At 44.9% G+C, this 25527-nt stretch overlaps 1 protein-coding gene and 1 long non-coding RNA gene across 6 annotated transcripts in view; one reads left to right on the top strand and one right to left on the bottom strand.

The window, feature by feature from the left end:
* Positions 1-2507: 2507 nt before the first annotated feature.
* On the bottom strand, positions 2508-7131 carry LOC121088120. Of its 5 annotated transcripts, none has more exons than XR_005827827.1 (4): positions 6551-7131; positions 4650-5984; positions 3761-3839; positions 2508-3136 (listed from the first exon to the last, which is right to left on the bottom strand). It is a non-coding gene; the product is annotated as an uncharacterized LOC121088120 (long non-coding RNA). The 5 variants fall into 5 exon arrangements; XR_005827829.1 differs by having other exon boundaries at positions 6743-7131; XR_005827828.1 differs by having other exon boundaries at positions 6751-7131.
* Positions 7132-7529: 398 nt separating this feature from the next.
* OXSR1 (oxidative stress responsive kinase 1) overlaps positions 7530-25527 on the top strand; it is a 93626-nt gene continuing 75628 nt past the window's right edge. The window contains exon 1 of the mRNA XM_040591347.1: positions 7530-7790. Within this exon, the coding sequence (XP_040447281.1) occupies positions 7721-7790 (70 nt within the window). The 5' untranslated portion in view covers positions 7530-7720. The remainder of the gene's footprint in view (positions 7791-25527) is intronic.

The following is a 25527-nucleotide window of genomic DNA, read 5'->3' as shown; positions in this document are numbered from 1 at the left end:
AAGGCAGGTGGCAGATGGCTGGTAGCACAGCCACACTGGGAGGAACGTGCCAGGGTTTCCTCAACAGCCAAGCATCCAGATTCTTCCTGGACCAGGCAGATTTCGTACAGCTCTCAGCCCTACCACGTGGGGAAAGGGCAAAGGAGTGCTCCAGGCTGGGTGCCAGCCTGTGGGGGAAAGGTTCAGTGGGTCCTGCTGGCTCCTGCTCCTGCTGGGGAAAGGTAAGGTGGGTGGCTGCTCGTTTCACCTGTGCTGAGGGTGCAGGAGGGCTCTGTGGAGGAAGCAGCCGGCAAGACGGTGCAGGACCAGGAGGAGAATCCTTGCTCCAAGTGCAGTGAGAACAACACTACGAATCTTGCCTGGTTTATTAATGAAATCAAAGTCAGGAGGCTAAGAAAGAGACCTTTATCCACTGTTGAGGAGGCTGCAGTTAGAAAAAGGATGGACTCACGGGAAATATGGTCAGCCAAATGTGGGGGTTACGATGAAGTGAACTTTCACAAAGTTTTTGCAGCATTTTTCTGGCTCTAATATTCAGTTATGTTCGCCTTCTGTTTGTGTCAGCAGAACGAAATGTAAAAGCCACAGTTCCTTAGGTGCTTAACTGCTTCTGTGCCAGTTTACAATCTGCTGCCTCAGAAACAAAAAATACCATTCAGGAGGGGAAAACTGGGTAAGTGAACCCAAAGGTCCATGTGTCATTCCCTGCCCTGCTGGAGCCATGGCAGACCCTGCGGACTGCTTTACAACAACATTTCTGGAAGTATTAAGAAATCAGGTGACTGACTTAAAACTACTGAATCATCAAAGATTAGTGTTTGATTTTTGGCAGCACTTGGCAGACACCCCCAACGGAAATATACATGGAAATGAGATTTAAACTGCTTTGAGCTGAAGACTAAAATGGACATTGGCCTTAAAATGTCAGTGCCTCAGCATCTGTAAAACCTCACATGAGTATACAAAGAACATTATTTTTCAGTATCAGTAAAGGGCTTTTGAGCTCTTTAGAAAGAAAGGCAAAGAAGAGAAGCATCACATTTTTTACTGTAAAGCTATTTAGTCTAAAAATGAATATTCCCTGTTTTTCCTAACAGTTATTATTTAGCCTCCTTGGTGACTTAAGCTCTCCTAGCACTGCATCTGGCATCTGCTTAGCTGCATTGTTTTATTGAGCATCGGGAATGGAAGCTTTTAAGATTTTCTATTTGGGCTCTCAGAAATCTCGCCTCATCAGCATGCTGCTCTCGGCAGACGGGTTTTTCTTCAGCTCCAAGACATGCATATTGATCAGTCATTTTCTTTTGTTACCTAGCATCCTGTCATCGATTTTAATTGTTTGGTATTGAAGAGGAAGCATTCAGTACACGTAGAATTACCAACTATGAAATTTTGCTTTCCACACCTTTTGCCAGACAGTGCCCACAGCTAAGCCCTTAGGAGCTATGGATCTCTCTCTCTCAGCTAGCAATCTGCACAAATTATGCAGCAGTCAATTTTTCTCTATTACATCAATTTCTGATTCTGTGTGACAGCTTTCCCTGCCGTATGATTTCACACTTCAGCGGTTTGTTTCAGAGGTGCCATGTAGGTTTTTTTCTTTTTCACAGGGGTGGTGGTGGTAATCCATTTAATTTGCAGATACCTTACTTGTGTCTTCCTGGTTCTCCTTTCCTACTGCTGTCCTTCAGAGATTTGTACAACTTCAAGCAACTCCTAGTTTCCTCTTGTGGCTCCTCTCTGGCTCCTCATCAGCCCACGGGGCTGCTCCTGGCCTGTTCCCTGAAGCTTGCTCTCCTGCTGCTGAACTGGAACAGCTTCTCTAAGACGAAACTGTAGCTTGGTAGTATACCTAATAGAGAGAGGAATCTTCTCATCCCCATGGTGCAAAATACCAAAGCTGGGAGCTGGTGTGATTCATTAACTCTTCTCCTCTTTCCCCTGCAAAATATCTTCCTACACTTAGATTGTTCCCATCTTTTAAAAACATTCCTGCACTCTTGGAGGGCTTTCATTACAAATATTTCCTGAAGGCTCTGTATGTAAAGACCTTGGTTGTCTCCTACTGTCTCTCATTCTAGGTTTTGCTTTACTTTAGATACACAAAAAGGATCCTATTTTTAGCAGCCAGCAGTCAATGACACAGGAATTCATGAGTAAGGAAGGAAAGGATGTGAACTATCCAAATAGATTTTTTTTCAGATGAGATCTCTATACATTCCTATTGCCATCGTAATAAGCTATGAGTCACTGTTACACTGAACTATTACACTATTATTGTAAACTCATGTCATTAGAATCTGCTAATGTGAACCACTAACCTTGCCTGGCCTCAGCTTACCTGGGTTCAAGAAGATATTGGCCGTTTATAAGGATAAGAACAATATTCCCTCACAAATCTTATTCCCAGATAGCAAGAAGTGAACAAAACCTTATTCAATCCTATCTTTCTATTCCTAGGGTTTCTCTTCTCATTGCCTTTTAAGAGAATTCATGTTGCTTCACTGTAATGTCACACAAGATGTTTTATTTCTTCAAAGTTTGCCAGCTGTAAACTGGGCCCATGCACTCCCAGATGACAGAGTACCCATGCTGTACCACCTTGAGAGCAGCAATGTTTCCTCCAAAAGCTGCTTTCTGTGTTCAGTCCTGCCATGGCCATCCCTCAGGAGATTTAAGTATGGCCTTCCCTGCTGCAACAGGATCTTCTCTGGCATTGCTAAACTGATTTCTGTCAGGAGTTATGTGCTGACTGAGTATTTTTCTAGGAGAGTTTTGTGTAACAATAAAGTGTCCAAAATGGTCTTGAATACACACACAAAGCTTTGCGTAATGGAACCAACAGTCCTTGCCCACCCTGCACCAACTGCAAAAGAGGAGTCAGGCCAGGTGTACCTGCTTGTCTGTCAGGGTCTGGATGCTTGCATCAGGCTTATTTTGCGCTTTCAGCAATGAATGAAAAGGCTCTGAAACACATTCTCAACCCCTCTGTCCTGCTCAGCTGCTTAGAAATGCTTCATAATGGAGATTTACCCTCCACAGAAAAGGCCAGTGGGAAAACTTCTCTGTCCTTAGAAGCTTTGACATTCCCAGGGCGAAAGGAGGTGTGGGCATGTGAAGTGTCTTTCATCAGCTTCTGTAAAGACAAAGCAGTATGAAGAAAGCATTATTGTAAACCAGAGCAGATCAAGAGCTGATTACTAAACTCTGGTTCAGGTATGTGGTAATCAAGATCTTGTTATAATTATTTTCTAAACCTAGAACTGATTTTATATTAGATTTGAAGGAGGCAGCAGCTATAGTTTGTTACAGAGAGGGTTAACTGGCTTTCAGTTTGTACACTACAAAATCATAAACTTAGAAGAAAAGAGTAAAAAGAAAAAACATGTCTTGATCCTAAGCTCTTCACTTGTTCCCGGGAGCTTAAAATCTGGGGGATATTTTCAGTGGAGGAAGTAAGAGAACAGCACAACATTTCTGTTGAGGGGCAGTGGTGATGGGATAAGAAGTGTGTTTGCAGAGCGAAAGCTGGTTTCAGTAAACATGCTGTGAGAACCAGAATTCACCTGTTAAAACCGGGCCTTCAGCTACTTGACTTCAAAGTGACCTCAAAGGTGAATTTAAATGACTTAGCACGCCGGCACTCAATGACGGGGCGGAGATACACGGTAGTACACAGGATCACTTACAAAAACCTGCTGGTGTGGTTTAGACTGGCATTTGGCTTATGTTTTGAAAACAACTATTATTAAAAACTTACCCCAGTTGGAGGGTTTTAAATCACTCCTCCTTCCTCCATGGCATGGTCCTTGCCTTATTTCTCGAAACCCAAAGTAAAGCTGCCAGGAGAAATCCCCAGAGATAAAGTCAGCTGGAGAGGAAATTGCCTTGTACTTTGTTAAATAATCAGCTGCTGTTTGATAGAGTAAGGTCCCTTCAATAAATCTGGAAGTGTTTCCATAAAGCAAGAATAGCGGGCAAATTTTGCAGTGAAACAAGGTCAGGCATTCCACTTGCCGACATGCGCTTGGCCCTATTCTAAATGCAATAAGACAGGCATTGTTGGGCTCCCCCTCGCTTTAGCAAACCATGGCCGTACCAAGCAGTTCAATAAGCACATTAACTGCTATTGCTGGCAAGAATCATGGTAGCTAATGCATAGTCACTTACAAACAGCAGTTTATGATGCCTTCAAAAGCCTTTAACTAGAAACGCAGCAACAAATGCCATGGTCTCAAACACTACTGAACTGTGTCAGCAAATGCTTCTGTGTGGCTGTTCCAAAAAAGCAACTTTGCCTTGAACCATAACAAGAAGAAAATTATGCCTGAGAGTCTACATGAATAGAAAGATGAAATCTGCAGTGCCTCAATATGCAAACTAGAGTTTAGACTAGTTTTGTACAACCCAAGTGTAAGTGAAGTTTATGTTCACACTAGCGATGATGATAAAATATATCAACCGTCAAGGATCCTTTACAGGCACTAAAGCTAGTATCATCTGTGTACTGAGGATTAGAATCACCAATCTATGTATTAAACATCAGTTCTATGATAGCCAATATTACATGAATGGGGAAAAAAAAATGTAAAGAGCTGGACAGCACCCAGTAATCAGCAGTTGGCCCACAAAGGCAGGAAACCATGTACCTTATAAGAATGAAAGCATTTTGTGCATGGATCGTGTGCCTGTTGTGCTTGCAGGTGCCAGAAGAAAGCCTTTACTTTGCAGCAAAATCAATGGGAGGAGGGCACCGCCTGCTCTAATCACTGTGGTGTTTTCCTGGAAGTCAAAAATCAGGGGAAACCCAGCTCTGAGACTTTCTCAGATTGCAGCCTTCCTACTTGAAAGACATTTGGATTTTTTCCACTTCTCAGTCTCCTGTAAAGCCTGGTCCACAGCGGAAGTGGATGCATGAGGAAACTGCTTTTCCACTTCAGATTTCTACTAAAACTTATTATTATTACAACAAACCACTGGATTCAGCAGCACTACTTCATAGGCTGTTTTATAAATACAGGCATCGCCTCTGCCCTGATGAGCTTACAACCTACACAAACTAGACAAAATAAAGCAAATTGGGAAGAGTAGCATAAGCAGAATATTAACAATGAAAAAGGAGAAGATGCTGCTTGGAGATCTGAAGCGGACTAAGGATTAAGACCTTTTTGGAAACTCCATTTTTTCATCCCTCAACTGATGCAGGTTAAACCAACATGCTGAATGAATGAATGCAACAGCAATGCCTGTCTTTTGAGGGCCCCAAAATGCTGATTTCATTTAAAAAATAATACAAAATTTGTGGGACCTGGATTCTATGTGAATGAGAGATTTTGGCTTAAAAATGTGGAAGTGCATTTTTCATGGCAGAGCTGGAAAACTAAAATACAGCATTCATCTGTGTATGTTCATGTGGCTGCTGGTGGTCTTGTCAGTGCACTCGTTAGATTTTAATTTAGATCAAAGTCTGTGCTAATTCTTAAAGAACAAGGCTCATTGTGGACCTAATCCTGCCCTACTGATCTAAATCAATAGAGTTTTAGCATTGTCTTCAGGGGGAGGATTTTTGGTCCAATATAAGAGAATTAAAAATACGGTTCTGATTTAAAAAACATTGTGGTAAAATTAAGCATATATAAGTCTTTCTTTGTTGTTGATGCCTGGCTCAGATCCATTTTTAAAATGCTGTTAGCTATCAGAAATATGACGCTGGCTACCCAAGTGCATGCTCTGGGGTAAAACCTGTTTTTAATTGCTGTATAAACTCCTTTTATAACATGGTTATAAGATCACAGAGACAGTTCTGAGCAGTAATTAAAGCATATTTAGCAAATATTAAAAATCGCTCAGCAGAGGAATGTTTAACACAGACAAGCAGGAAAAACAAACAGCTTTTCAGTTGAAAGCTCTGCCTTATGACAGAGACCATCGTTGTTCAGTGCCTGCAGCGCAGCAAGCGAGATGGGACTGTGGGCCTCTTGCTTCTGTAGGAGACAAAAAAAAAAAAAAAAAGAGTAGGAGGAGGGAGTTAGTGTCCTGTGTTAGGTAGCACAAGTGAAATACTGGACTCAGAACTCAGAGGATGCATTTGGCAGGGTACACTGGCCCTCTACAAAGCCTAGTTCATCAGAGGCATCTCAGGAATTTGTCCTAATAAGCTAAAAATATGTATAACTGATGTTCTTTGAGTCACAGTAGTGCCTGACATTGAGCTACAAGAAGAATAGTGACTGACAAAGAGGAATGAAACCTGATGAAGAGCTTCCCAGCCAGCTTTCCTGATGGTTACTATCGTGCTGGGTGACAGTGAGAGATGCACCATTTCATCTCTTTTTATGTTGGAAAAAACGATCAGATCCCCAAACTGCAAACACTTTACAGCATCCCTCATGGGTTCATGGTACCAGTTAGCCTCACATTCCTTACTCTTTTAATCGGATTTCCTCCCCTCCCCTGACCACCCGATGTACTTCTGAATGCATCCAAATCAACAAAGCTCTAGCTACAAACTTGTGGGCTGTGACCCATAGGATAAGGGTGTTGGACATACCCCAGGAGTGTTGAATTTACAGTGTGGAGCAAGCAGAAGCATCCAGCAGCTGGGAAACCGGAGAATTGCTCATCTTCAGAGGCAGTGAGGAGAAAACCCGACCTCCCGATCCCTCCATACTCATCATAACCCCGGGAACTATTTTTAAACACGGAATGTGGATCCCTGAAGCGCCTGGGCTGGGCTCCACACCTGCTCACCACAGGGCCGTGGTCAGTAGGGAAACGGAGACGGGTGGCAGTGGTTTGGCCCTCTTCGCCTCGGGATTAAAACGTCCCTCCTGGACCAAATCCACACGAGGCTGCGCCATCGTTTTCCACCCTTCTGTCCGGTGGGTTCCAATGTGTCCAGCGCACATTGCAAGGCTGCCACAGCGGCCAGCTGTCACCACGTTTGGGAGAAGGGCTGCTGGCACACCGCGCCCGGGGCCACTTGCCTCCCGCCGGGCTGGGACCCGCCTCACGGCAGGCGCAGCCCCGGCCGCCTCTTCCCGCCGCTCCCCGGCCTTCGCTCCCGGCCCCGACCGCAGGCCCCTCAGGCGAAGGGACCCTGGAGAAGGACACGATGCGATTGACAGTTACCCCGCCAATGGGTGCTGCGGGTTCAGCCGTTGGCAGCCAATTGCAGCCCGCAAAAGGTCTTAGGCCAGCAGCCCCTCCCGCCTCCTGGCTGAGGGAGGGGAAGATGTGGGCAGCCGCCATCTTGTGTGTGGCATCCCCGCCCTTCCCTTTCCCTTCCTTAAGGACTCTCCCTTTAGCCGTCCTGCTTTCGGCAGCGCTCCGTACCGACCCATCCCCCAAGACCGGTGACGGCAGTCAAATAAACTGTGGTGGTGTGGCGGCGGCGGCGGCGGCGGGGCGCCACGCTCAAGATGGCGGCGGGCGGCGCCCTGCCGTGGCGGGCGGGGCGTGCGCGCGGCGGCGTGCGCGGGTGACGTCAGGGCGCTCTGGGCATGGGCAGGTGGAGGGAGCAGGCAAAGTTTGGCCGGTGGTAGCGGCAGGCGGCGGCGGAGGCGGCGGGGCTGCGGGTGCCGCTGCCGGCGGGGGCTTGGCTGGGGGTCGGGGCAGCCGGGCCGCACGGGGCAGCGCAGCGCCTCTCCGCTCCCTCGCTCCTGCGTGGCACTCCCCCTCGCGGTGCGGAGGGCGGGCGGGCGGCGGGCGCGGCGCGGCCATGGCCGAGGACCCCAGCGCGCTGCCCTGGTCCATCAACAAGGATGACTACGAGCTGCAGGAGGTTATCGGTGAGCGGCCGGCGCGGCGGGATGGGACGGGGGCGCCCGGCCCCCACCCGCTGTCTGTGCGCGCGGCGGGGCGGGTGGGGGGTGCGGGGCGCCCCCTCGCTGAGGGGCGTGTGTGTCCCTCCGCCGAGGGCAGCGTGGGCAGCCTGGCCCCCCTCAGCTGGGGGGTACTGTCACCCCACCCGCGCCCCTCCCCGCTGAGTGGGTTGATACGTGTGTGTGTGGGGAGGCTGTGCGGGGCTCTGCCCCCTGTCCCAGGGGTGTGGGGGTCCAAGAGGCCGCTTGACAGAGGGGGGGTCTGCCCCTTTTCGCGAGGGAGGTATGTGCTCGGGGTGTCTGCCCCCCTCCCCGGTCCAGGGGGGGTGCGTGCGGGTCGTGTCCCCCCCGCCGTGGGGGGTGCGGGGTCAGGGAGGGGCTGGGGGCCCCCGCGGCTGCAGCCTGGCCGGAGGTGCGGGGGTTGCGGGGTTTCCCCTCCTCACGCGTGTGCGGGACCCGCAGCGGCGGGTGCGGGTCTGCCCCGTCCCCAGCAGAGGCTTGGGGTAGCTGGGGGCACCCCCTGGCAGGGGGCTCATCTCCAGCCTCTGCCGCCCCTGTCTGGGGGGGGGGGGCGGCGCGGGTACCCTGACGCCGGGCACGGAGCGGGATGGGGGTCCACGCTGTGGGGGCTCCTCTGTGCCCGTCACCGGGCGGGTTCGATGCGGTGGGCATGAGGTGGTCTGCAGGAGCCAACTCCACTGCTGACGTGGGCTCTCCCTTTCTGGGGCACCCCCATTCATTTCGGGGGACGACTCCTCTCAGCACTTCGGGAGCCCCGTGTTGCTTTGGTCCGCGCAGGGGACGGAGGGTTTTGTAGTGGCACCGAACAAGCCTTTTATCCTGGGTTTTTGCTGCTGCTGTGCATTTTCATTCATTGTCCTCACAGGTCGAGGCCCCAGCCCTTGCTCTCTCCATTAAATGATTTATTTTTTTTTTTTTTTTCCCCTTCTCACTCTCTCTTGACTTCAAACTGCACAGTTACCAAAGGCCTCCCGCTGTACTGATTTATTGGCTGTCTCAACCATTTTGTTGGGGTGTGTGTTAGAGGGATATATTGCTCTAGGGCGAGTATGTGACACATCTGAGGTGGTGCCACAGGTGACTCTAAGGTCAGTGCCTCCCGTCTCGCTCTCCGGAGGCACAAAATAAAGCAGGAGGCGGCAGGGCAGGCTCCTGGCCAAAGGCTTTTAGGAAGGAGGTTAATTTTTAGAGTAATCTTTGTGGAGTGCTCTTATTTGAAGTTTATAAATGGCGTAGCGCTATCGTGCCCAGGCCTTCCATCCCTGCCTCGTGGGGAGACTTGTTTTCTGTTAAGGAGGGTGGGAGAGTTTGTGAAAATGCTCTTTTAAGAGATTAAATTCTTGGCATTGTTTAAAAGTAGGAAGGAACTAAAGCTGGGGGGTGGTGGTGGAAATCCTTGTTGGAAATTCCTATTGCTCTGTGGGATCAGGCTTTGTCCTCTCCCTTTGCTCGGTGGGAGCAGCAGTGCTTTAGGAAGGTAACAAACTCCCTGTAAAGACAGGAAGGTGTAATCTTACAGATCAACCTTTTAAACCTCCTTTGGAAAATGCGCCCTGGGGAGGATGATGTTCAGCCTCTTTGAGAAGCTGGAGATAAAGGTGCAGGGAGGAAGGGGGAGAACGTGCCACCCCTTTCCCGGGGAAAGGGAACTGGATCTCTGTGTGTAAGAAATTATTTTTTTTTTTCTTTCTTTTCCTTTGAAAGTCTGCAAAGGGGTTCTTTGGTAGCACAAAGCAAGGATTTGAGCTTGAGTACCCAAAGATGGGAGCGAATGGACAATCTGCCTCTTTGTAGCAGGGTGGGATGGGAACAAAAGGGAATGTAAATGCACTTCTGCTCTTAGGAGAACTTGCTGCTGGAGATGCGCATCCTATAGCCTCAAAGTATTAGAAGGAGCACAGAGATGTGTCATTGTCTCATGTTAACTGACAGAACTTGGGGAGAAATCAGAAGTATTTTAATTTCTTTCTCTTCCCTGTCCTTCTGTAAACCGAGGTTCTGGATGTCGCCTGCTCACTGAGAGATTGTGTTGGCATTGTGGCGTGTCATGGAGTGTAGACTGAAACGTGTATATTGCAAACATATGGTTTCTCTTTTTAACTTTCCCATCCCCCGCCGCCGCTGCCCCCCTCCCCAAACATTGGTGTGTCTGCTAGTGTCCTGGATGAGTATTTGATGTAGGTTTCTTAGCACATGTATGATTTGTGGGACAAAATGTCACTCATTTAACTGAACTGGACTGCCTTACCTCCTGCTTCATGTCTCCTGCAAACCTCAAGGGTTTTTTTGGTTGTATTTTTTTTTTTTCTTGAGCTCTCTTTACTTCTGTAGAGCTGTAAAAGTCTATCAGCGGCGAACAAAGAGACGTCCTGGTGTGGAAGGAGATGAACCTTGCACCGGTGCTTTTAAAGGATTTAACTTGTTTCCTGATGAAAACTGTTGCTCTTTAAATTCAGAGTCCACTATTCAGTAGATTGCTAGCTCAGCTATTTTTTCCACACCAGAATAAAGGAAATCCATGTGTAGTTTCATTCCTTAATTTGTATTGGTTTTGCCTGAAAATAGCCATATGTGGCTTCTATTTGACATGGGTGGCTCCATACCGTTTCAGTGCAGGAACTGAAAGAGCAAGTTTTCTACCTGCAAGGAGAACTTCTCCTGTAAAACTGCCTTCCTGGTTCTGGCTAATACTAAAACAAAAAAGGATTACTCGGCACTGGGGGTGACTCATACCATTATAAAGGTATGGATTAATCCTGGTGTTTATTGTGCTTGGTTAGTGTTAATAACTGCTGAGTAGCCTCCTTAGGCTTAAATAATTTCCAGTACACTGAATCAAGGAACCTTGCTCAGGATCAGAACCTGACTTTCATGTCAAAAAGGAGGTGGGATAGAGGAAGCAATTTTATAAAGTATTTCTATGAAATGTACCTCCAGAGTAGCGATAGTCTTTGCAGGTGAGCACCGCCTATGGGGACATCTAAATTTTCATCTAAAAAGAAAAATGTAGTGTGTGCTGGTAGTTGTGGAGGTGGTCTTCTAAGCGTGGATTGCATATAAATCATTGCAGTTGTCTTTTTGAAGCCTGAAAAAAAAAATTGACCTTACGCTGCTGGTGCTGATCAGATACTTGCACACGTAGGTTCCCTTGAATCTCATAATTCCTGTTGGAAATGCTGGTAGCAGTAGTGAAGTTGGTTGGAACTGGGTCATTCTCATTTTGCTACTTTTTTGGAAAGATGGGAACCCTGCTGGCTGTGGCTGTTTGATTTAGGAGCATCCTCTTTGCTGTGAACAGTCTGTGCCAGAAACAGAAGATAAATTAGAGGTGGGAGTACTCCCTTGCTCTTTTCCTGTGCCCTTTCTCCCCTGACAGATTCCTTCGTAGCGATGAGGACAGTGCAGGCTGCATGAACAGATGTGGTGGGAGTTTCTTATCCCATCAGAAATCAAGCTTAAATTGAAAATTGAAGTTACCGTTTACTGAGTGATTAGTTTTTTTAATGACTGCAGTTCATGTAGCTTTTTGAGTTGGGCTTTGCCTGTGAATGCCATCTTTTGGAGTTGAATATTCAGATTTCCAGCCATCTTCTTTCCAAGCTCTATGTGTGAGCATATGTACACCTGTGTGGGAGAAATTTGTCTTTTGCAGGTATAGAGGAACTTGTTAAAGCTAAGATTTCTGCTTCCCCAAATTGTATCAAAATGTCTGTGGTCACCCATCCACCCATCTTGTCCTTGCGCAGTTATCTCATGTACTGAAAAAGCACTGCCATTGAAAAAGAACAGCCTTTAAGTACTCACCGGGTACCATCAAAGTTTTTGGGTGTAAAAACCAGGCTGAAATGGGATGCTCTTGTCCAATGATAACATTTCAGTCTTTTTTTGGTTTATTTATTTATTTTTTTTTAAAGCGTGGTGTTGATCTTTACCTGTGAGTCTTATGTGCTAGCTGCAGCCTGTTTCATTTGCCTAACTATTTAAAACCCATTCAAGAAAAATGTTACACTCTATAAAACATAACTGCTTGGGAACTAAATTGAGTGTTTAGACTTCAGTCTTGGTGCCATATGTTTTGTTTTAGCATTTCCTCACGAATTCCCACTCCTCCCCCCAGCCTAGCTAAACAAACTTGATTCCTGCATGGTATTCCCAATATTCAGGCTGGTTAATTCATTTGAAGACTTCCTTTGTGTGCTCACTTGTAAGCTTTTTCCACTTAAAGTTGATAGAAAAGCCTTTTTGTTATTTTGTATTGTGTTAAAACTTACATAAAATTAACATTGAGCAAATGTAGATCTGTTTAAAAAAATTTTTTTTGTAGTCATTTGTATTACTTGGTCTGCTTGGGCACTGGAGTGGGTGATGCTCAGTACCACAATTTCTCAGCTGCTTGGACATAGACAAAGATACCTTCTTGTGTATTCTTGAATGCAACTGAATAGCCAGGTTACTTCTGCATCCAGCATACCTTTCCTTTGAGTACTTGGCACATCTCATTTCTGTAAGACCTTTGATACTATCACCCTACTAGAATAGGGCTAAATTGAGGTGATCTTCACCTCTTGGGAAGTGAAAGCAAAAAGTGTTTAGTTGTGTGTGTGTCTTTGTTTAGTATTTCTGTTGTTCTCTGATAGGAAGGAAGATAAAATGCACAGGGAAGCAGACTGAGGACATACAAAGCAAAGCAGTGGTGAGAGGCTGGCTGGGAAGAATACATCCTTGTTATCAAAGTGGCATAGCTGCTTGCCTGCTGATTTCAGGGGAGGGCAGAGATGGTTCCCGCTGCTTTCAGCTACTCTGGGGTATTAACAGGAAAAAAAAATCCCAAAACATATGGGATGTTTCATGTGGAAGTAGTTCATGCTTTCCTGTGGTTGGTTTCTATGTGGTAGTTGCTTCCAGTACTTCTAGGTTCGTGCGCTGATTAATGCTTTAACACTTTCATTTCTCAAGGATACCATTTAAATAGTTTCAATTCAATGCAATTATTTTGGCTGGTGCTGGGAAATTTGAATGTGCTGTGCTTCTGATGCACACCTGAGGGGTGTATGTGCTGGCTGACAAATGCATGCCTGGGAGGCTTCTTCCTTCTGCAGCTGAAGAAATCTTGGAGAGAATCAGCTCTTTCCCAGAATGTTAGTCTGTTTAAACTTGGCAGGATCTATTTTATTTCTGAGTGTTAGCAGCTTGCCCACCAAGTCAGCGTGTAGAGATGTAATCTTTTATTAAAAGTTGGAGCTATTTAAAATGATGGGCAATAACACTGGTTCTTATTGCTAATTGTGTTAGTGAATTGTGAAAATCAGCATTTTGGTCAAATTTTCTTGGAAGATGTCCCCTAAAATGCATGACATCCATCGTAAATCTCTGTAGCAGTAAATTTAGCTGTGGACATGCTAATGGAGCACTTGTAAACTTGGTGTTACTAAAATTTCTTAATAGGGAGAGACAGACTTGAGAGCTTTGTGGGTGTAGAAGAATAGCTGTTGGAGCAGTGGAATTTGGCATTGCAAAGTCTTTGAAATATCAGGATCCTGGGACTTTCCAGATGAATTTAGCCTATTACCCTGCGTTCCCTTTAGAATCAAACAACTGAGATGCAGATGTGAAGAACTTGGCTTTCAAAGTTGCTGCAGTTTCCTGTGACTTCACCTAAGGGAGTTCAGCCTTGACATTTCTAAAAAAACATGAAACGCCATCTATCTTTCTGGCAGTCATGTGGGAAATTCTTGAAGGCAGGGTTAGGTCCCTGTGGCTGACAGGCAGTCCAGACTCTTTACCAGAAGGTCATTGCTCCTGGTCTATGAGAGGAGATGTGGTGCCTCTGTGCAAAATAATGCATATGCTAATAAAGGGAGCCATACTAAGAACAAAATCATACTTGTTTGACTTGAGTAAGACAAGACAAGAGTAAGACAAGATCACTGTAAGAAATGGTGTAGTACAGCTAAATGACAACAGGGGTACAACAAGTACCTGACTAGGTCCATGATATCGCTTCAGTACTTCTTGTGTTCCTCTTGGGTATGAATACAAGCGAAGCAACTGACCGTAGTGTGGGATTTTGTCAACTCTAAGTTTGAGCCCTTAGGTTGTCTGGGTGTGTTGTTTGCCTTGAAACACTGCTTGTGCCTGAGGTTCTCATATTAATCATCACAGCCTGCATATTCCTTGTTTTTTAACCAGATTATGTGGTCCCATCATGTAGTACAAGCAGGCAGGGATTTGTGGTGATCCAAAAGCAAAAAAGAAAAATCCAGTATTGCTTTTCACACCTACTCATTAGCTACAACATCCAGCAACTTCCCCCCCCCCCCCCCCCAAGTCCTTTCTTTTACCACTCCTCAAGGTTCTTAAAGATCGTTGTTACCTGATATGTGTCACTGTGTTAAGTAGAAATTATTCTTTTCAAATTAACACAATTGCACGATTTTGCTTGCAATTGAGAGAAATTCCACCCTGAAAAAAAATACTTGGTTGTGTATCAACCTCTACCAATAACACACCTTGCAAAGATTTCTTAGACCTCTTTGTTTCTGCACACTGGGAGTTCTGAAGGGGACAGCTATCTTCAAGTCTTAAAGGCTTCACAAGTTGCATTGTGAATGGAGTACAGAGTAAATTCAGAGTGGTGATTCACTTTCTCACCAAATCACCAAATTAGCTGCATCTTCCTTCCACTTCGCATCCATGAAAGTTTTATACAGCTTGTACTGCATGCTTGTGAAACAACACTTTCAAACTCTTACAAGTCAGTTGAATTAAAATGCACTTTTGAGGGAATATAGAAAAGCTCTTCTGAAGGAGGTTTTAATCTCTTGCCAAATTTCAATTTTTTTGCTCTATCCATTTTGTCTTGAGAGCTACTGACTTGGGGGTGGGGGAGAGAGAAAAATTTCTTGGTTTATTTCATTTCACTATTTCATGCTAAACTGACTTTATAGCATTCTCCCAAATGGATATTTCCTTCAGGCAGGAAATAAGCCTATGTAAATTCATCCTGGAGAGAAAAGGTACGAGCAGCTGTTAAGGGATAGTGTTGAGTTGAAGTACTTCGGTGATTGTCCCTTACTGTAGTAAATTCTCCTTGGGTTTTGCCAAATTTTTACCGCTTTATAGTCATGAATGGTAATTTAAGCACAGACTTCACTGTTTTACTGCTAGCACCTTGCTATTAATAAAGCTGGGTGGGAGGATGCTCTGTTTCCTTTTCATCCATCCATGGAATTGTTAATTAAGTTAAAACTGCAGAGTGAAATTTTGACCTTGGAGTACCCCACCTTGCTTCTGGTGAGATCTGACTGAGCTTGTGGCTTGGTCCTGTGGTATCCTCTGCTAGCTTAACTGTGTGGAAGAAGTTAAGTTGCCTTTTGTCTTAGAGCAGAGGTAATTGACAAATTTTGCAGCTCATTAGAGGGGAGAGTGTTGTCAAGTAGGAAAATGATTGAAAATACTAGTTGTGAACATGGAATTGTATTGATGTGCAGGACGAGCGATTATTGCATCTTGTGGCAATTCAACATGTTTTGTAAAACTGAAATTTTCCTAAATGTTGGATGAAAGCTCCATAGTTGCTGCTGTACAGTTTGTGAATTTTCATTTTTGATTCATTCTAAGTCAGGTTCTTGCTAATTTCTGATCTTCAGGGGATTTTGAGTCCATTTTATTGGATTTCAGGGTGCATTCCAGCCCTTCTGAAAAGGAAGCTTTGAAAATGGTGCAGAGCGTAGTGGAAAACGCCATTTGAAAAAGTGAGAAAGCAAGTTAATAGCTGTGGGATGAGAGCACTTACAGACTTCTTAAGAAAATTAGCTGGCCATGCTTAGAACTGAAACCTGTTGAGGTAAGTGGGGGAGCTGGAACAGCAGTGAGGCATTTCAGGCCATCTCCAGCTTCAGGCAGGCAACACAATATTAGGTTATCTTGGTGGCTTAAAAACTCATAAATTGAAGACAATGCTTCTTGTCACGAGGTAAACACCTTTCCTGCAAAGTCCCCAGGGATGGATTTCATTATGTCAATTTTCAGAACAGAAATGGAAAGCTACTGTTACTTGTTTTGATGAGATGCAGAGCCAGAAAGGACTTTTAGAGTCATGGAGTCCAGTTCCCTGCTACAGCTGATGCCAAATTGTATAATCCCTATACCAAATTAATGAATGCTTGCGTTTGAAATGGTGCATGGGGGAATTACAGGCACACGTTCTATTAAACGCTCAGACTTCCTTGTGACCCTGTCATCGCTGTATGAAACAGCTGCTTAATGAATTCCCTATGACAGTGGGAAGTAACAATGCCTTCTCTTATATAGCATGTGTCTATAGCTCAGTGGGTTTTTTTTGGTTTTGGTTTTTTTTTTTTTCACACTGCTTGCTTTACGTTCAGGCTGTAATCTGCAAGGATACTTCCCAGTGAAGGCATGGAAGAGCTGCAGCTTGGTGTTCGTGCTGTCTCCAAACCTTAAAATATGTTGACTACAAACATCTCTGACTTGTGATTCCTTAAGATCTGCCAGTGGAAAAGAGTCCTTTGGAAACTTGATGGGTTATATGGCCTCACCTGTAAGAACTTTATGTCCTAGGCCACTTCTTTATGAACCTCTTTCTGTTTCTCACCTTGTGAGGTAGAGCACCAAGCAAGTTGAAAGCTGAGGCTGTAAATTCCATCCCTTCACTAAAGTAAAAATTGTCATTGAGGATGCCATGTGGTGTCTAATAAATAACTTGGTATTAACAGCTAAGAAATACCTTGGTATTGACTTCCAGCAAACTGTACTTCACTGAAAAAAGCATCTTGAGCATGAGCTGTTTTCCTGTTGAACCACTCACCAATGCAAATCTTTATTTGAACAGCTGAGAGGCTGATGGACTAGGAGCCTGAATGTAGTTACTTGTTCGGATCCTAAGGCTCAGGGTGGTTCTCATTACTCTTGGTTAAAGAATGTAATTTTTAACCAGTGGGCTAATCTTGTGTGCTGGACACACTAATAGATGCAGAAAAGACTTACTAGATCAAGCTATTCCCTGAAAAGAAGGGATGATAGCCTTTAAGAGAGGACTTATCAGATATTTTAGGTAAATAAGCTTTTAAGTAACCACTGTACTATCAGATATCTGCACTGTATGCAGACAGATTGTTCTGTTTAGTGGAATCCTGGCCAAATAAAATATCTTCTACAGTTGACAATTACATTTGAGACAGAGTTCAGAGATAAAGGTTGGGAGGGAGGAAAGGAGAGCGCTGGCTTGGCTACCGTACCAGGGCTGTGTGTTGAGCCTTGGTAATACCTGATGACAGCCAGTATGATATTTACATTGCTGCATATACCATAAAGACAACTGACAGTGATTAAGAGGGAAGGTTAAATCTTTTCCAGTAATATTGCTGTGTTTGGAAATGAGATGTTTGAGCCTGCTTTCCATCGTGTAGAATTAACACTGCATAGCACCAGTGCCCTTTAAATTAGCCAGAGATGTTGGCATGAAATCAAATAAATATAATTGGTTTCAAACTGAAAATCTAATTTAGGCATGCTAATAGCATCTTAAGTAAATGTGGCAGGTCATGCAGGACTTGTGTAACTGGCCCTTGGAGCTTATTGTAGTTACTGCCATGGGGCAAACTGTCTCAAAGGTGTTCCCCAAATCACCTGGGCACCTTGTGCAACTGGAGGGTGTTTGTGTTTTCTGGTGAGGTCCTGGTCTCTTCCCTGCAGACCGTCGGTAGTGTTTCTGTCCTTTTCTGGAGGTGGGCTTCAGGTTAAATCATACCGGCTTAAGGGTATGATGGGGATGGATGCGAGTTTGCACTTATTGGGGATATCCGAGGGGCTGCAGGAGATTAGGCATACAGTCAACAGCAGCACCCTCTCTTCCATGCTTTGGTGTTTGCAGTGGAAAGGTTGGGGAGACTATCAGATGAGCTGATACTCGTCCCTGTTAATCCTTCTTTCTGCTGATACCGTCTGTGACCAATGGATTTTTTTTTGCCCTTGTTTTTTTTCTCCTTGCATCTCTTGTTCCAGTGTAGAGTCTGATGGTTGGGCAGCTGTAGCTGTTTGCTGTGTCCAGCACTGCTTGCTGGTCGGGAGGCAGCTGAAAAGCCTGGCTCAGCTGCATGCACTGTAAACTGGTGACTGTAGGTGAAGCAGTTAATTGGTGAAATCAAATGGCAAAGTGACCTGGTGACAATTTTGTTTTGCTGACATGCTTTGCATGACCACCCTTATTCCTTACCCTCTGTTACAGTCCTGGCTTGTGTTACATTGACAGGCTGACAGTTTTCTCTCCGAAGCTGTCTCTTCTGTGCTTAGTGTGTACGGATCCTAACCTGAATGTTTGCTGAAGGTGGGAAAACAGATGATGTTTTTCTGTGTTCAGAGCCTAAGAGATATTGAAAGAGTTTTGAGAGAACAATGCAATGTGGGGTGGGGTGAAAATTTCCATAAGACTCCCCTTCCTTTCTGCAGAAACTTTGGCATTGAGTTGTGCATTTTATAGTAGTTAGATCTCTCCACAGCATAGAAATCGGCCATTTATTTATAATGTAGAGTTTGAGGGGGCCATGGGGAGATGTACCCAGCCATGGCTATTGCCCGTCAGTTGCTGGTGGCTCTGAAAATTGTACTAGATTTCTTACAAGTGACTGGAGATGGGTTTGTAGTCGTCCTTTTGAATTTAAGAACTGAATTAAAGACCTGGGCAATAAGTGTGCAGCACCGAGTTTCTGTATTGATGGACCACTGGAGGGGAAGCATGTTTGAACAAGTGCTGGCAGCGTTGTCTGAGCTTTGCTGGTTTATCGCTCTCCACTGTACATGGAGCATTGAGGAGTCTTGAGAAAGACATTGTCTTACATGGGCAGAAACCTCTGAGCTCTGAACAATGTGTGGTTTTCAGTGGTGTTGTCAACAGTGAGACCTCTCATCAAGATGGTGAATAATTCACTGTCGGCAAGTTTATGTGCAGTTCAAATACCCAGTCAGGGTTTAACCCCAGCTGGCAACTAAGCCTCACTCAGCCACTTGTTCACTCCACTCCGGTGGGATGGTGGAGAGAATTGGAAGTGAGAAAACTTACAGGTTGAGATAAAAAGTTTAATAGAGTAAAGCAGAATCCACGCAAGCGAAGCAAAACAAAGAATTCATTCACCACTTCCAATTAGCTGGCAGGTGTTCAGCCATCCTCAGGTGCAGTGCTCCATCACGCATAACAGTTATGTGGGAAGACAAATGCCATCACTCTGAATGCCCCCCTGCCCCCTTCCTGCTTTCCCCCCCAGCTTTATGTGCTGAGCGTGATGTTGTATGTCATGGAATATCCCTTTGGTCAATGGGGGCCAGCTGTCCTGGTCGTGTCCCCGGCCAGCACTGGTGGGGTGGGGTGAGGAGCAGAAAAGCCCTCTGCTTTGTGTGAGGCTGCTGGGCAATAACAAAAAGATCTTTGCATTGTCAACACTGTTTTCAGCATAAATCCAAAACAGTCTCATACTAACTACTATGAAGAAAAGTAACTATCCCACCCAAAACTAGCACAGTATTTCTAATTGGGTAGCTGAGTTTCAGAAATCTGCTTCGCCTTATGTTCTGAAATTCTTTGAACATGCTCTATTAATGCTGGAATACTAGTTGTCTGCTGGACACTGCTCAATCGTTTCACGTTAGTACCTGCAAAGTTTCTCAGGCTTTGGGGAGGACACGTAATTGAATCAATGTAAATTCCTTGTGTGTGAGTACTGTTTGAAATAAATGGCCTCACAACTTGCACAGAATTGCAAAGTACTTGAGCTCCAGCTATACCAGAATAAATGATTAGAGGTCATTACAAATACGTACACCTGCAACTTAAATGAAACAAACAGGATTTCACAACTATTAACTGTGCTTTTTCCCATTCTTCCTTCCAATTCTTTCATTACAAGGTCTAGACTGTAGTCATCAGATGTGCTGGTGAGACATAGGAGTCATTTGTGTTTCAGTCTTAATTCTGTGCCTGGACGTATTGCCTCCCAATTATTACCCGTTCTTAATGTGTTGTCCAGCAGATGCTCTATGTCTTAATGTATGTGCAGTCACCTTTGGCTTGAACCCAGCTAAATGTCTGCAGCACTTGGCTGTGCTCAAGGTGAGCCTGGAAGGGGAATAAATGAGCTGCATTCGATGATGTGAGTTATGCCTTATTGAACGCAGGGTGATATTTTGACATTGACCACATGGAAATGTAAAGTTTTAGAATAATTTATTTAAAACAGGCTTGAGCTATTCTTTTTAAAGCCTTTTCCTCAGAAATATGAGGGTAGCTACTCTCTTGTGAATGTGAGAGTTAAACTATTATGCCTGCCTGTAGAACTGCTGCACACACATAATGCAGGTGTCTTCATGTATAGTGTGTACTTACGTTGTAATATATAGTCAGTGGGGGTTGCTGGTTTTCCTCCACTCCCCCTTACAGGGTTTAAAATTGGCTTCCTCAACTGTTCAGTTAAAAGTGCTGTCGCTTTCTGGCTTTGCTTACACTTCTTTTATAGTAGATAATTTATTTCCTCCCTGTACTGTATTATCCTCTTCTCTACTCAGTATCTTTCTGTCTCTGCTGTAGATCAAATACTACATGACGAGTTGAGAGAAGGTGCACCAAGTTACACCGGGCCCCTTACTACCTCTACCAGGGTTTTAAATACGGTATTGCTGTCTTGCGCTGTGGATGTGTCATCCTTCAGCTTGCAGAGAAATAAATGTAAAGCCCTGGTTCTTCTCTCTATGGGAAATACTATTCATAGTAAATGTGTATCAGGACTGGGTGGTGGAAAGGTGTCTGGGAGTGAGTGTGACTGTGTTGGTGCAACTCCGGGAGCTTCCTGGGTGTGTGTCATCACTCCCTGCCTTGCTGTGGGAGGGAAACTCAGCTTGCTGTTGTGGTTTTGTAGCTTTTTTTTGTCATCTTGATCATTAATTGCTCTGCTACTGCTGTAGTTTCCAACAGGTTTTCCAATGAGACACAGAACAAAACCGAATGAGTTCTCCCTTACTGGTTTTGCTGTTCCTCACGGTGTTTTAACAACAGTATTCAGAGTTGGCATGCTGTTTGGGTTTGCTCTGAGCAGTGCTAAAGCACCCGAGTGATCTTTCTGCTGATGCAGGGCTGTAACTTCATTTCTAGCAGTAACATTTACAACACTCTTTCTGCAGTACTGTGCTGAGTAGGTGATGCTTTCCTGTGAAAGCGTTTCTCGTCACCGTGGGTGCACAGATATTTTTGTCCCCTCTGTGGCAGTACTAGGAATGTGTCTGAATCCCGTTATGAATACCCATTGGGTTTGTTGATGCTATTTGTTACTGTCAGTGTGGATTGCATCTTCTGTTTTGTAGCAGGAATTTGACGTGTAGTAGGAGGTGGCTTGAAGAACTATGACTGCATTCAAGAACTATTAACGTTGTGTTACTTCCCTCTTCCTGAATCATGGGGCTTGTGCTAGGAAGACTTTTGATATCCAGTGGACTCTTCTTACCAGGTCCTGCCTGGGGAAAGGATTATTCTCACCCCATATGGAGCTGGCTACAAATTTAAGAGGAGGCTTTTTTGCTAGCTTCTTTTTAGAAGAGGCTCGTTCTTTGTGAGGGGACTCTTCTCTCACCAGAAGCCTCAAATGATGTGGAGAAAATAGAGGCATAACTTTGCCTTCACAGCAAATGGACCAAACAATGCAAGACCAGTCTGAGTTTGCAATCTGGTATTTAATTTCTGGTTTAATTAGATCTGTATCTGCCCTATACTCTGTAAGAATGCCTAAGAAATTCTATTCCCAGTCTTGTAGCTTCTTGTTTTATTACTGTATTGTCCTTGGAACAAGTAACCGCAGAGCAGGGCTCCCACAGCTCTTTGGCATGAAGCTGTCAAAGAGTTGAAGCATCTGGAGATGGAGGTTGCTGTACCTGTGCCTGCAGTGGCAGGGGTGAATACTGAGTCTGTGTTATAAAGCATTAAGGGTCTCCTGGGCTTTGGATGTCCTGTCTGTGTGACCTGGAGTGAGGACCATTAACGTCACATCCTTGACCAGGAGACCTTAGTGTGTGTGTGATTCCACGGCAGGATCTTCTGCTCATTGTTGTAGATGTGTAATTCCCTAAAACAGATATGGAGTGAAGCAAACTGTCTACTTCTCTCGATGTTTCTGCAGCTAATCACAGCAGGGTGGTTTCTTTGGTTGGTGTAACCAGCAGGGTGTAAGACAAACCCTTTGAGAGGTCGTGCCAGAGCCCACAGGACAGGGTTCTGAGTTTTTATCTGTTTTTACTTGTAACTGGATACCTAGAGCCCAAAAGGCATTGCTTGGTCCAGAGCAGCCTTGCAGGGAAGTGTTTTGTGTGCATTGTTCGTAAGAGGAAAACCCGGGGGCACAATTATAAACAGAGCCTGCGTCACAAGTGGCTTTCTGGCACTGTGCTCCAGATAGTGGAGGATGGATTCCAGATCTCGCTTAAAAATAGAGAGCTTGTGTGTGTACTGGGGAATGGTGAAAGGAGAGGGCAGGGCTGTGCAGAGGTGTTCAGCTGAGCGTGGTCTAATGCTGGAGGAGACTTGGGAACATGACTTGTGGAGGCAGGCTGGGAGAGCTGGATTTCTTCACTGTTAGAGGAATAAGCTAAGGGGGGATGTTGTTGTCCTCAGCCATGTAGTGGGAAGTTACAGAAGAGATGAAGGTGGACTCTACAGAGGTGCACAGTGAAAGGCCATAGTTAAGAGCAATGCTGGGAAATCTGATAAGGTACTGAGCTGAAAAAACATTCCTTTTACTCTGGGAGGATGAGTGTATTTCCTCACTGGAGGGGATTTGATACCATGTTCAGACTGATGCTCCAAGACTATTATGGAAGATGTTCCTGGTTGAAACAGCTTTGTGAGCAACTGAATTACCTTGAAGTGAAATTTTCACATCTCCCAGGTTACCTAAAACTCTGTTTGCAGTAGTGGGATGGATTTGAAGCTTGGACAACACTGTTTTGTGAGCACCCTTTCTATGTAGCTGCTTTTAATTGTCATTGCATGTAGTGAGGGAATGTTCTAGAGCCAGGATTTGATGTTTGTCTTGTGACCATTTGGCATGACTGTTCCCATTGCTTAAGCAGATCTCTCTGCCAAAAGGACCTCTGGCTTCAATTGCATTTGCCTGGGAGGAGGCACCAGTACAATTCATCCCAGTGTTACTGGGAGAGCTGCAATGCCCTTGTGGTGGCAAATACTCAGTTGTCTTTGGAGACGGTGTATATGGACAAGCTGTGTCCTCATGTCAGTCCCTTGTCTTTCTGTACCTCCAAACAGCCTTGAAATCATTGGCTTCCATTAACAGAGATCTCAGAGGGTTTTTCTTTTTCTTTTTCTTTTTTTTTTTTTTTTTAAACCAAGCTTCACATAAGTTATGTGACAGTAAGTGACTTTAGAAGAGATGGTGTCCAGGCTCCCTCTGTGGGGAGTTTGTTTCAGCTTAGGGAGAGGTTCAAGCTGGAGCTCTGGATGCTGAAGATACAGGGAGCATGGATCTGGGGTGCCAGAGGAGATAACCTGGAAAAATGAAGCTTCAGTAACTGAGTGCTTGGGGAGTTTTTAGTTTGGGTTGTTTTCATCCTTTCAGAGGTTGGTTTTATTTCAGAAAGAACGGTTTAATCATAGAAACATGAAAGAAGCAAAGGTTAGAAAGGGTAAGTTTTCCTCCTTAGGCAGTGTTTCTTAAAGTAGGTCGTGACCCTCTTATGCAGGAATTTTGCAGCTGCTATCCTAAGGGTTGGAACTGTATCAGAGAGGCTAGAGAGGTGAAAGCAGGGGGTGTTAAGCAGATCCTAATACCCACTTGGGGTCTCTTTCCTCCCCCCTCCCAGCCCTAAACAAAATGATCTCCTGCTTTTCAGGAATTAAACAGCAAGCATTTGGCTGTGCCCAGTTTTCATTGTTTTGCTAAGCTGTTATGCTGGAAGAGATTAACTAGGGAGTGAATTTTCTCCGAAAGCTGATCTTGAGGGAGGTAGTGTGAAGAGCCTCAGTGCTGACCTTGATCAGAATGTCTTGAGGTGGGGAGCAAACATGAACTGAGCACAGAAACATTAACCCAGTGCTGCCCATATTGCAGCTGAGCAGTGTGTGGGGCTGCAGTTGGCTCTGATCGCAGCAGATGCTGGGAGAGCTGGTTTGTCCAAGTTGTGCTACCCTAGCACAAACTGCCCTTATGTTTTTTTTTTCTCATTGAAGTTGGCTCATGACAGCCAGAGAAATCTCTTCTCTCTCTACCTTTCCCCGTGTATTTGTTACCTGCTCCTAAACTTTAAAAAACTTCCTTGCCAGGCTTTTTATTTTTCTCTCCGTTGGTGTCATCATGTCTTGCCTATGCTGTTTTCACTTAGCACTGTGTTTAGCATCCTTGCTACTGCTTCTTTCCTTTTCTTCTCTTGCCATCCTGGAATTTCATAAACAAGTTGTATGGCTGCAAAGCCTGAAGTGGCTGTGTTGCTATGTTTTCTCTACTCTTCAAAGCAGCATGGAAACCTGTCTTTGTTTGGTCCCAGAAGCATGGCACGCCACTGCTGCTACCAAAGAGCAGCTTGCTTGTGGCACATCGTGCTGCAGCTTGGCTTAATCCTTGCTTGATACGCTTTTGAGATTTCATTGTTTCTCTATAATTAAGTGCTACAGAGGAGCTGAAAGAAATGACGAATTAGTCGGAGAGGGGGGGAGCGGGGAGAGCAGGTGGTGATCGAATTGAAGAGAGCTGCCAGAAAAGTAGGAGCAGCAGGGAATTAAATGGGAGGAGTCTTGAGTTCAGATGATTCCCTGCCGTGTGCCCAGAAGGATTTAGTTTGGGATTTCATTACTGTTCAAAAAATGCCATACACTCATAACAGATCGGGTCCCTGTAGGCTGGGGCATTGTCCAAACACTTAGTGAAAAGCCATTTTTGCCCTGAAGTCCTAGTAAGCACTGATCAGACAGTCTCAAGGAGTGGGAAGGAGCCGTGGTATGCATGGTCCTGCTTTTAATTAGTCTGCATCTATTGTTTCTGGTAGTAACATCTAAAATTAAAACAGAGCCATTCTTTGTGTAGTCACTTCTATAAAAACCTGGACTTCAGTATCGTCTTGTGAAAGATGTGGTCTGCAGTAGTGGTATCATGTCTGGCTTGTAAGAAGCATCTCTGCAGTCATGCTTACACGAGCTAGGTTTAACTGGCACAGAAATCCTGCCCAGTGCATTGTGTTGTGGGGGGAAGCGGGTGTATGCTGAAGCTACTGAGTGTCTGAGATAGTGGGAAGAGTCTTTGAGCACAGATATCTTATGTTGATGGGGACTATGCGGGTAGCTTTAGAGATGAAAATACACACAGCAAAACCAACTGAAAAGCGCTGTGTGACAACATAGTCCTCTTGAGGTCTGGCTTGTTGTTTTCAACCTCTGTTTATTACTATGCACCAAGACATCCAAAGCAAGAAATCATAATACTGGTGCTTTGAATGTGTCAGCAGCAACATTTCTTGTGGGATCTAATGCTTTCCAAAGGAGCGATCCAGGCACAAATGTTTGTTTTTTGTTCTGAGTTCCAAAACACTATTGCTGTAGGGAGACCAGCAGTGCTAGGAAGTGCAGACTTGCTTCTCCTGCTTTTGTAACCACCTCTGTATACTCTATCTTGAGTCATTT

Source organism: Falco naumanni, chromosome 4 (genome assembly GCF_017639655.2).
Source record: "Falco naumanni isolate bFalNau1 chromosome 4, bFalNau1.pat, whole genome shotgun sequence".
Lineage (NCBI taxonomy): Eukaryota > Metazoa > Chordata > Aves > Falconiformes > Falconidae > Falco > Falco naumanni.
This window is presented reverse-complemented; position numbering and strand designations above follow the sequence as displayed.